Consider the following 12,306-nt stretch of genomic DNA (forward strand, 5'->3'; position numbering starts at 1 on the left):
TCAAGATAGTAATCTTTTAATATTTGTTGTTATTATTAGTCCACAGTATAATTTAATACCAGTACATACCATTAAAATATAAGCAAAAACAGACAAAAGAAACTGCAACAAAGGAAAATTGAAGCGACAATTACTTGTAACAGTCAAAAACCTGCGTGCCTTGAAAAAGAAACCAAGGAATGTGTCTTTTTTCCCCTTCACTGGAAATTTGAAATATAATTAAATATTTTCCAGCAGATTCTGAAAAAAAAAACAACACTGAGGCTTTGAAGCTGAGTATAAAACAAATGTTTTCAGAAAATAACACTGTTACTGAGCATGACCTGTGAGAAAACAATATGGGGCAAACTATAACCGCCATTTAGATATAAGTAGCATACTCTATGGATACAACAAGCATCCTGATCATCATGTAAGTCCTCTATGAATACTTCAGTTTGCACAAAAGAGAAAGAGAAAGAAAGATTTTACTGAGACTAGGAAGCAGATGATTTTAATCATACTCAAGACCATCAGAACTGCAATTCACTGAAGGAGCAACGGTCAAAAGAGTTTAGGCAGCAATTTGCTTGTCAGCATTTAGGTCAGATTTAAGTCAAGTGAGAAGAAAACTTTAACGTTGTATTCTTGTGAACCACTGTCTCAGCGTGCCTTTAAGAACAGAGAAAATACTCCTTTAATTAACACTTTCAAAAATAACTAACTCTAAAGTCTTTAATACTGCAAAAGCTCTGAGAGACTAAATTTCATGTACTAGAAAACGAAGCAGAAAGTATTTACAACCATTCACACAATTCTTGTCTTAAAGAAACAAAATCAGCAATTTTGCAAACAACTTGTTCAAACATTTAAAATTGTTGACTGTAACTTGCAAAGCTACTTATAAACTTGACTGTACTGCTTGACTACTTGACTGTAACTCGTAAAGCTAGTAACAGGAAATAATTAATCTTGCCTGGGTTTTTAGCAATTCGTTATTTTCCCTCAGAGAGTTAAGCGATGACCTCAGTTCGTTATTTTCATCAGTCATTTTTCTCAAGGTTTCTCTCAGTTGGCTCATTTTTGTCTCATGCTGCTTATTTTCATCAGTCATTTTTCTCAAGGCTTCTCTCAGTTGGCTCATTTTTGTCTCATGCTGCTAGAGAAATATCAAATTTTAAAACGTGATTAACAAGAGAGTCTTTTTAGAAATAATTCCCAACTAAGTTCCATTTCAGTGTTAAAAAACAGGACAAACTTTCAAAGATCAAATTTGTAATTCTTCATGGTCCAATCTGCACATACTACCAGTAGTGAAGAAAGCAACATCCACACCACATATTAAGAAGAAATATAAAGAAAATGGGAGCCATGGTGTACAGCCTATGGATCTTTTTTTTTTTTTTCCAGAAAATACCTAGATCTTCTCATTGATCCTCTTGTACATTCCTCAGTTAAGTCAGGTGTGGGAAAGAATTGTGAATGAAAACAAATGTCAAAGCTTTTGTTTACACTTAGCTCTTTTTTTTTTTTAGCATCCATTTTAACCACAAATATGCCCAATTCTCCCTTTTTTGAATCTTTCAAATATTCTAACTATTCACTGCTGATAGTTAAGACGCTTTAGTTCACCTGTACTTAAACACCTGTCCTGCAATGTCCAGCAATGTATCCAATACGTGCTACATTTCATCGAATTGGAAAAAAATAATTGTGAAACTCAAGATAGTAATCTTTTAATATTTGTTGTTATTATTAGTCCACAGTATAATTTAATACCAGTACATACCATTAAAATATAAGCAAAAACAGACAAAAGAAACTGCAACAAAGGAAAATTGAAGCGACAATTACTTGTAACAGTCAAAAACCTGCGTGCCTTGAAAAAGAAACCAAGGAATGTGTCTTTTTTCCCCTTCACTGGAAATTTGAAATATAATTAAATATTTTCCAGCAGATTCTGAAAAAAAAAACAACACTGAGGCTTTGAAGCTGAGTATAAAACAAATGTTTTCAGAAAATAACACTGTTACTGAGCATGACCTGTGAGAAAACAATATGGGGCAAACTATAACCGCCATTTAGATATAAGTAGCATACTCTATGGATACAACAAGCATCCTGATCATCATGTAAGTCCTCTATGAATACTTCAGTTTGCACAAAAGAGAAAGAGAAAGAAAGATTTTACTGAGACTAGGAAGCAGATGATTTTAATCATACTCAAGACCATCAGAACTGCAATTCACTGAAGGAGCAACGGTCAAAAGAGTTTAGGCAGCAATTTGCTTGTCAGCATTTAGGTCAGATTTAAGTCAAGTGAGAAGAAAACTTTAACGTTGTATTCTTGTGAACCACTGTCTCAGCGTGCCTTTAAGAACAGAGAAAATACTCCTTTAATTAACACTTTCAAAAATAACTAACTCTAAAGTCTTTAATACTGCAAAAGCTCTGAGAGACTAAATTTCATGTACTAGAAAACGAAGCAGAAAGTATTTACAACCATTCACACAATTCTTGTCTTAAAGAAACAAAATCAGCAATTTTGCAAACAACTTGTTCAAACATTTAAAATTGTTGACTGTAACTTGCAAAGCTACTTATAAACTTGACTGTACTGCTTGACTACTTGACTGTAACTCGTAAAGCTAGTAACAGGAAATAATTAATCTTGCCTGGGTTTTTAGCAATTCGTTATTTTCCCTCAGAGAGTTAAGCGATGACCTCAGTTCGTTATTTTCATCAGTCATTTTTCTCAAGGTTTCTCTCAGTTGGCTCATTTTTGTCTCATGCTGCTAGAGAAATATCAAATTTTAAAACGTGATTAACAAGAGTCTTTTTAGAAATAATTCCCAACTAAGTTCCATTTCAGTGTTAAAAAACAGGACAAACTTTCAAAGATCAAATTTGTAATTCTTCATGGTCCAATCTGCACATACCACCAGTAGTGAAGAAAGCAACATCCACACCACATATTAAGAAGAAATATAAAGAAAATGGGAGCCATGGTGTACAGCCTATGGATCTTTTTTTTTTTTTTTCCAGAAAATACCTAGATCTTCTCATTGATCCTCTTGTACATTCCTCAGTTAAGTCAGGTGTGGGAAAGAATTGTGAATGAAAACAAATGTCAAAGCTTTTGTTTACACTTAGCTCTTTTTTTTTTTTAGCATCCATTTTAACCACAAATATGCCCAATTCTCCCTTTTTTGAATCTTTCAAATATTCTAACTATTCACTGCTGATAGTTAAGACGCTTTAGTTCACCTGTACTTAAACACCTGTCCTGCAATGTCCAGCAATGTATCCAATACGTGCTACATTTCATCGAATTGGAAAAAAATAATTGTGAAACTCAAGATAGTAATCTTTTAATATTTGTTGTTATTATTAGTCCACAATATAATTTAATACCAGTACATACCATTAAAATATAAGCAAAAACAGACAAAAGAAACTGCAACAAAGGAAAATTGAAGCGACAATTACTTGTAACAGTCAAAAACCTGCGTGCCTTGAAAAAGAAACCAAGGAATGTGTCTTTTTTCCCCTTCACTGGAAATTTGAAATATAATTAAATATTTTCCAGCAGATTCTGAAAAAAAAAACAACACTGAGGCTTTGAAGCCGAGTATAAAACAAATGTTTTCAGAAAGTAACATTCCATTTCTCAGAAACCGTGAGAATCTTCTATGTGAAAATAGCTTTTTGTTCAGAAGTGTTGTCTTCTGCACTAGGAATTCAACCATCTACTACATTTTCTTAAGCCTCACTCTCAGACTGTTATCATGCTGCAAAAAGGACTTAAGCGGTAAATATAGAAATGATCTCATCAACAAAGAAAATGCTACAGATAGGCTCCAAACGGAGTGCTCAATTACTTCCATTGAAAAGGCCAAACCTTTAGAGTTAACCAAGCCTTGGAAAAGCTTGCCCAGCTTGGGATGGAACAGGAGCAAGGTGGCTTGAAATTGACCATAAACTTTCAAAACAGTCAGGGACAGCAGAATTATAAGTGAAAGGTTTTGAGAGGAAATAAAAAAGAATTAATATTCTCAATTTCTCCAAACCACATTACACAATGCTTTATAAGGCTTGCATATTTGGGGTTTTGACAATAATTTCACAGTTCTTCAGGGATTTGGCAATAATTTCACAGACCACAGGGCTGTTGTAGGTGGTGCCAGGATGTCTAAACCATCCAATTCCATTATCAAATCGGGTACCATCTGTATCATAATAAAGTGCATCACTTCATTCCTGCCAAATGTTTGTCTAGTCTGTTCCGAAGACCTGCAAATACTGGAAGCACCAGTCTTACTGACCTCTCTAACCCAGTGGTTAACTGCTTCATTTTAATCTAGTTTTCCCAAATTTCAACAGTAATCTGTACCTACACATCCCACAATTCATTGCACCATTCTGAACTGGAAACCACACCAAACTCACTAACAACAGTTTGGCACTTTTTATGCTAAATCTTTCATTTGGGGGTTTCAAACACTTTAAAGAAATAAGCATTATATCCAGCAAACATATGATGGCTTAAGAAAACTACAAGCAAGTTAAAATGTATGGGGAGCAATAAGAATCACTAAGTAAGTTATTGTACTTTTTTCATAGTTCCAAGTACTGCCTAAACGTCTTCATCAGCATCTTTTATTGCAGCGAAAGCTGCTTCACATCTGTGAAGCAATTCTTCTCGCTCAACTAGAGCACGTTCTCGTCTCTCAAGTTCCAGTGCATATTTCTCCTGTGCTGAACGCTCCCTCTATACCAAGGAAAAAAAATGTTGAAACGCCTTCGAAACACATGAAATTACCGATTTATAGTGAACTAGAATTCTTTCCTCTGCAGATATGCTTAGGTTTTGTTTTTAATTATAGTGTTACACAATAGCTGACTAATTAGAAGTATCCTAATGGCCATCTACATTCAATTGGATTTGCGGCAGGACTGCTTGGCCTTCCAAAATGCAGAATTCAACTCTGCATGGCTGTTCAAGTAACAGCATAGACAATTAAAAGTAGGATTTTGTTTCCAGAAGTTTTGGATAATGCTATTATCTGTAAGACAAAAGAGTCCAGTGCCCTAAACACTAGATTGCTGTATTGTTTCTTCAGTTAGTGGAAAGCACCTCTAGGAAAGTGGTGAGAAAAAAGATACGCACAATTCTTTTCATCTTGGATGGTGCAAAAGACAGTCCCAGCAGGAAATCTAGCAGAAGCACAGAAGCTGTTACAGAATAAAACCAATGCAGGTTTGGGAGCTCTTTAGTTAGTGGCCCAAGCCTGCTGGTGGATAAACTATTGGGAGTCACCAGCAGCAGAAAAGTAAAGGCAGAAGGGATGGTCTTCACAGAAGATCAAGTCAAGAGGGCAAGTGCTCTTGAATGCCCAGAGTGAAGAGCATAGTTTCAGGTGCTGTCAGGAAAAGCAGTGCTTGCAGGTGTTTCTCTCCATGCCAACACCGCATCACAAGACACAACTCTTGGAATAATAGCACTGTGTTCAAACTCCCTTCAGCAGAGCAAATATCTGATCTAACCACTACCCATGTCATTACCAAGTCAGTGAACTAATTTAGGGGAAGAGGTGGATGATGACAGTGATATAGTTAGTAATTTCTGAATTCTCTGTCAAAAGTGAGAATCTTTGTAACATTACTGATCATTACAAAATGTCTGAGGCCATTACAGTTCCTACCTGGAGATTCTGACGGGCGACTTGCAGTTCGCTATTACTCTGACTTTTACCTAAATGGGATGGTAAGGTGTTATCTGTGGAGAAAAAGAACACACTTTACATTAAAAATATAGTCTTAAATAAATAAAGACTGCTTATCCAAACCAGCGAAAGTGTATTTTAAGCGTTTACAGCGACCAGCATAAAGCAAGACATATTGAAATGAAAAAGTAATCTCCTAAAGAATTACGGAGAAATGCTCAAAGTTTTGTTCCATGACTTGTTTGAATCAATCTATGCACGGACTGAAACATGAGGTAGCCAAAGTTTCCTTTTTGTTATGGCTTCAGGAAAGTGATTAACTGCTGAATAGACCCGGACCTCTCCTATTTCCCGTTGAGTGAAACACTTCAGAACTGCAATTTAACAAATTGCTACTGAGTAAATTAAGAGGAATTTAGTTGTATACAATGAGAATTGATGTACAATAGTCACAGTTTCTCTGTTAAGAATTTAGTTTAGAATAAAGAGAAGCCAGTCCACCATTTAGGGAACCTGAGCACTTTCATTTCTGATAAAGGCTGCCTCACACTCGACTCTAAAAATACTAATAGATACGCCTCTTGCTCGAATATTTAGTCCTACCTAACCGACTACATTAGCAATGAGCATGAGCACCCATATAGCCCCAATGCAAATTCCTTTTTGTCATTCCTGGTCCTCCCTTGTTCTGTCTTGAAGACCCAAGTGTACATCTTTGGCACAAATGACGATAACACAAACATTACTGCCCATTGTTCCAAACCAGTATTAGTCCGACACTGCCATTATTACAGAGCTGAATTCATTCTTAGATGGTTAGAAACATATTCGGAGCCTGTATTCATAGGTCACATAGGAAGACAGACCTGCCTTCCCATTGACGCTTACCGATGTCCAAACACAAAGAGCTAAACAGGCAGCAGCAAATGAAAACGGATCAGAACAGACTAGAGAACACAGAAAGGATAGAAGTAGGGAAGTATGTGACAGATTCTTAAGAACCAAGCATAACAATACTGCTTCTCAGCAACATGTTACAGCATAAATTGGAACTCCTTACATATTCACTCCTCTTTTGGAGTGATTAGGGCCATACTAGCTGTTCAGTGTTGCTATCTGTCTTCTTACTGCAATACGAAGTATTTCTAGAAGAACCTCTGGTACAGACAGTCATGTTTATGCTGAGTTTCAGAGAGTAACGCCTCTTACCAACATCATATTTATGAAGTTCCGCTAGCGATGGTGCTTTACAATCCAGCAACTGCTCCTATTGAACATGAAGGCAACACATTAATATTTCATCTTGCATGTGGGCCTTTTCAACAACTACATTAACAGACAACTCTTGCCTCCACCACACAAACTACATTACTTAAACTATTAAAGCTGAAAAGCTTCCAGTTATTACGAAGCTTAATGAAACACTCAAACATTTAAAATAGGGAAAAAAAATCAGAATTTGTCTCTTATGGATGGCATGTTCAGCTTGTGAAACCATTTGGTTCAAAGGCAGCATACCCTGCCACAGAATAGCCTGTCTAAAACAAACATCTTAAGACTAAGTGTCATTGCTGCTGTGTTACACAAAACTAATACCTGTGCAAAAGTCAGACTGTGCAACTGAAGGCTTTTACGCAGCAATCGAGAGTTAGAGCATTCCTTACTTTCTGCTCTATTTAATCCAAATTTAGAAAACAAACAAGCAGCATAGAGGGCAAGGAAGTCTGAGTTCTCAGGCCTGATACCTTCCTGCCAGTCACACAATAAATAGAGAACTGCCTACCTAGTCTTAACTTCTTGGATGTGACTACTAGCATGATTTTCCTGCATTTTTGAAGACTGTCAACCCTGAAACCTTGACAAGTGTACGAAAGCCTGCAGTTGCAGTTTTCTTGAAAGCTAGACCGAAGTGTCAAATGGCAGAGAAATTAACATTTCTTTAAATAGAAGAATAGGAAATCTAGAAAAATAGAATAAATTCTAGAAGAATTACATCTAAAGAATATTAATTCCATTAGATTTAATACTCAAGATTCTAAAATAATTTAGCCAGGAAGTTTTACAGAAGATGACACGGGAAAAGTGCTCCTCCAGTCAGACGCTAGAAGCTTCTGAACGTCACAGAACAGAGGTTGGAAATTGGCATTTACCTTCAACTTGTAAACAGCAGGGCTTCCAGGAAACAACTTAGCAGATTTTTCAACCCAGTATTTTGCTCTTTCATCAGTGACGGCATTATTGCACAGTAACTCCGCTATCTTCAGTACTAGATCTTTCTGCATTGGGTTCAACTCCACAGAACGCTAGTTTTCCCCATGCACGCACACCGGAAAAAAAGGCAGGAAAAAAAAGGTAACTTGATCTTGCAATCCACACAGAATGGGAAAGAAAATTATAACAGTAATTGAAAAGACACAGGTATTCAAATTAGACAGATCTATTAGTAAATACTTTTTGAATGAGTTAAGAAAGACCTCAGTTGCTAAATGCATCACTAGTCTACAGCACCCAGATACATCTGCTGCAACTCAAAAGAGCAAAAATTCAGAAAAGAAAGAATTTCCAAGGGAAAAAACGCAGAAGCCAGCTACTCTGCCCCCACCACCAGCTATACGCAGGCAGCTGGACTCTTACGTACCTTTAGTCTAACTCCATATAGACATTTTTGAAGAAATATATAATTAAGTCACACCCTACGACAAGCTGGGATGTATTGGCAGCAAAACTTTTGAGCACATCCTCTCCCTCCCCAAAACCTGAACAAAGGCATTCTGATGGTGAATTTTTCATTGGGCAATCATATAAATAAATGTCAATTATGTTCGCCCTGCCCCATCTCACACCCCCCCAAACAAAACCCCCCAAAAAAGCAATAAATACGAACAACTAGAAAACACCCTAGGTCTAGTCTTCCAGTAGCAACTAGATTACTGCTGTCACCTGAGCCCTTGCTAAGAATCTGTCACTGCTGTCAAATTCCCTAATCCAAAGGGCAATGTAAGATATGGAAAGAATTTAGTAGCAGCTAGCACAAAGACCCAGTCTAGGTCACAAAAGAATCATCTTAAAAAAAAATACTGATGAAGCAAAACACATCAAATGAAGAATCCCCTCTGCAGTACGTCATATACACCTTTGGCAACAGAAAGCATACATATTACACTTTTTCCACAAACATGTTTTCTTCTATGCATTTAAGAAAAGTCCAGAACAGAATGATTTTAAAAGTCCCTTTACAATGGATTAAAGCAGGACATCGGAGGTCGGTGGAGTACTTACCCTGTAACATCCAAAAGCTTCTTCTATGTTGTCCTCAGCTTCATAAATTTGTCCAAGAAATCTGTGTGCTCTCGCATCTCTCTTTTGCACACTGAGGTATGTAAATATATACCTATGGAGCAGGAAAAAAAGGATCAATATTCCTCAATAATACGAGTCCCTCTGTCCTCCCCCGCCCCCCCCCAGTGTCCACGGAAGCGGGGCAGGAATTTAACATGTGATACAGGAAATGCAGTCATGGTTGGTTCCAGATACCTGGTCTGGACCTTAAAGTACAGAACATTATTTTTACATGTACAGACGCTACTTATTTGCCACCAAGTATTGGTATTTATTAAAAAAAAAAAAAAAAAAAAAAAGAGAAAGAAACTGTAACTGTAATTGCTTCATAATACAATGGAATAAAAGCCATTTCAAACAGCAAGTTTTTCAATATCACGTAACTAATTATCTAAGTTGCTGTTTTATAAAGATTTAAACAGCACTTGATACCCACATCTACTGCTACTGTAAAGCAGCATGATAGTGATCTTGATTTCTCCAGTCTACTTCATATTCACTTAGCTTTTCTAAAGTACTTTAGAGAACAGAATAGCAGAATACAGCAACGCGTATTACCTTTTAGCAAGTTCATATTCCTTTATTTCAAAATACAGCTTAGCGAACTGGAATCCTTTCAACGATTTCTGAATGGAAAACACACAACAAGCACATTTTAGATGTACAACACTTTCAAAGTAATTGCATAGGAAGACCCTTCTGATACTTTTTGAGAGACTGAATTTGATAACTAGTTATCAGCTCCAGTCCGCTCCTCATAACCAAAGTTTTGTTTTTGAAAGATGTGGGATTTGGAAAACAATGTTTTTCCTGTAACTGGCCAAGGCTACAAACGTGAAATTGAGGTTACTGGTGAAGCAAGCAACAAGCCTTAATACTTGTGACATTTCACAACCACTTCTTACTGAAGAGTGTAGAAGAAGTAGAAGAGAGTCTGCTACATTTAAAGTACAGCCTGTTTTTTTCCCCCAATGTAACAATGTTGCAAAAAGAACCCCTAAAATCTGACAGAGTAAACAAAAAAGATGGTACTTAGTCCTGGTCTAGTACATATCACTCACAACTGTTTCAATATAGGTAAAATGTTTTCTTCCCACCTAAGAAATCCCACCTACTCTCAGTTTATATACAAAATGCATCAATACAGTAATTTATTTCTGATGTCATCAGTCTGAGATAGCTTGAACACACTTGTTCTGGGGATGAAAGACGAAAGGTATTTAAGGAGGAATAAAACAAGGAAACGAAAGCGAGAAAAAGCAAAACAGAAAACTGAGCAAGCAAGAGGGCAAGATGGGAGAAGCACGGGCAGGAGGAAATGAGTCAAAGGAAAGAGCTAGAGAACTACAAAGTCACAAGCAAAAACTTCAAGGTAGAAGCTATTTTTAAATATGTATTTAAAATCCGAGCTCCCAACATCGGATCAAAAAGCAGGTTTTGTCTGTGAACTCCAAACTACTGGAGGTAGTTAGGCCCAACGACGCAAAACATGAATCAACGGTCTGCATTCGAAATACACTCAAATTGCTACTCCCCACCCCTCCCCCACCCCCAAGTGATCTATGTAAAACTTTAAGCGAATTTCAATGAAAACAGGCCTCCGCGTTTTCGGTCCATCTTTTCAGGTATCACTGACACGCCAGAGCGGACTCACGCTTGACACCTTGCGGACAGGGATGAAAAGCAACCTCAAAAGAAACGCTTGCAGCCTTGGCAGACCCTTCCCTCCGAAATCAACACAACAAGGAAACCAGTAACTATTCCCTCGGTGGACTGTGCTACACAGTCAGCTGTAAGCATCGCTCGAAAGTCAAAACTAAACGCGTCCGGTGGCCTTGAGCACAAGAAGAGGAGAGGAAATATTTTGTGTCGAGGCCACCGGGGAGTATCAACACTGTGGGAACGTATCTGTGCACCTGGCGGCGATGCACTTGACGCTGTCTAGCCCAAACAGTGCCCAAGTCGAACCCACAAAGTCACAGGACAGCTTTGCTGCTGCTGCTGCTGCTGGGAAAGGCACCAACCAAAGGCACAGCCCCTGCACGCAGTCCCTACCGGATCACGCTTAGCTCGGGCACATTCACGCCGCTTCAAAGCAACTCCGAGCGGCAGGCCGGGATCTTTCAGGATTAGGGCCCGCTGAATCGCATCAGGCGGCTGAGCGTTTCCCAGCTAAAATGGGCACGGGTGGCGTTTGTCACCCCCGGGCCCGCTGGCTGACAGGGAGCGGAGCTGTGCGCCCCCAGCCCCCCTCGCTCGGCGCTGTCGCTTCAGCGAGTGGCCGGCCAGAAACCTCCACGGCGCCGCACGGAAAGGACACTGAAACTTGAAGGCGGCGCGGTGCTTCGTTTGTGAAGGAAAGTACCTCTCCCTCGCTCCGGCCCCGAGGAAAGCCCTGCTATAAAACCCCTCCTGTCCGTGAGGCGCCGCGGGGCAGGGGCAGGGGCAGGGGCAGGGGCAGGGGCAGGGGCAGCCCCAACCCTCCCCTCACGACGCCGGCCACCCCCCTAGCCCCCCACCCCACCCGGGACCCCACCGGGACCCCACCGGGACCCCCTCCGCCTCCCCCCCCGCCGGCCAAGGGAAGCGGCGAGGCCTCGCTCACCTCTCTCCGAGAAGCCGCAGAGGCCTGCACGGAGGCGACACAGCGCTCCACCTCGGCCTTGCTGCGCCTCAACATGGCGACCGCAGCAGCGCCGAGCCCGGCCGGGCTCCGCTCCGCTCCGCTCCGCTCCCGTGCCGCGCCGCGCCGCCGCAGCGGCACAAACAAACAGCTCCAGGCGGGGCACCGGCCGCGCCCTAGGAACGCCGCGCACGCAGCGCGCTACGCACACTGCGCACACTGCGCACACTGCGCACGCCCCCGCTGAATGCGCAGGAGCCGTTGCCACAGTGCGGGGAGGGGAGGGGCGAGGCTGTGACGCATGCGCGGGGCGGCCGCTGGGGCTCCCTGACAGGGCTTTAGGAACTGAGTTTGCAAAGGGTCCCTCAGAAAGTAGCTGGGAGCAGCCCTGAAGACGCGCAGGCTGCAGAGTTTGAGACACGAGCTGTAACTTATTCTTTTGGATTGATTGATTTAATTTTGTAAGCCGTAAGGCGGTTGCCCCGCGGCTTGCTGGAGGTGTGCCCCTCTCGCTTTTCTGCAAGTTCCAGGCACTTTGCTCAAATGGAGGCCACTGGGCTGTCCCCAAATGGTGTGATATCTCTGTGGACAGGCTGCGTTAAAAATTCATCCCCTCCTCAGTCTCTAGCGTCCCACTGA

General features: G+C 40.4%; 1 protein-coding gene across 2 annotated transcripts; it reads right to left on the reverse strand.

Annotated features, from left to right (window-relative positions):
* Positions 1–3,586: 3,586 nt before the first annotated feature.
* Positions 3,587–11,982, reverse strand: LOC140001249 (RANBP2-like and GRIP domain-containing protein 8). 2 transcript variants are annotated; one of them, XM_072032423.1, is made up of 6 exons: positions 11,650–11,982; positions 9,603–9,670; positions 8,985–9,096; positions 7,856–8,008; positions 6,915–6,972; positions 3,587–5,758 (listed from the first exon to the last, which is right to left on the reverse strand). In XM_072032423.1, exons 1-6 carry the CDS (start codon positions 11,722–11,724, stop codon positions 5,652–5,654), a joined length of 573 nt encoding a protein of 190 aa, XP_071888524.1. In that variant the 5' UTR covers positions 11,725–11,982; the 3' UTR covers positions 3,587–5,651. The 2 variants fall into 2 exon arrangements, with proteins under 2 accessions (XP_071888524.1, XP_071888522.1); XM_072032421.1 differs by having other exon boundaries at positions 5,740–6,972.
* Positions 11,983–12,306: the final 324 nt, after the last annotated feature.

This window comes from Anas platyrhynchos, chromosome 39 (assembly GCF_047663525.1).
Source record: "Anas platyrhynchos isolate ZD024472 breed Pekin duck chromosome 39, IASCAAS_PekinDuck_T2T, whole genome shotgun sequence".
Classification (NCBI taxonomy): domain Eukaryota; kingdom Metazoa; phylum Chordata; class Aves; order Anseriformes; family Anatidae; genus Anas; species Anas platyrhynchos.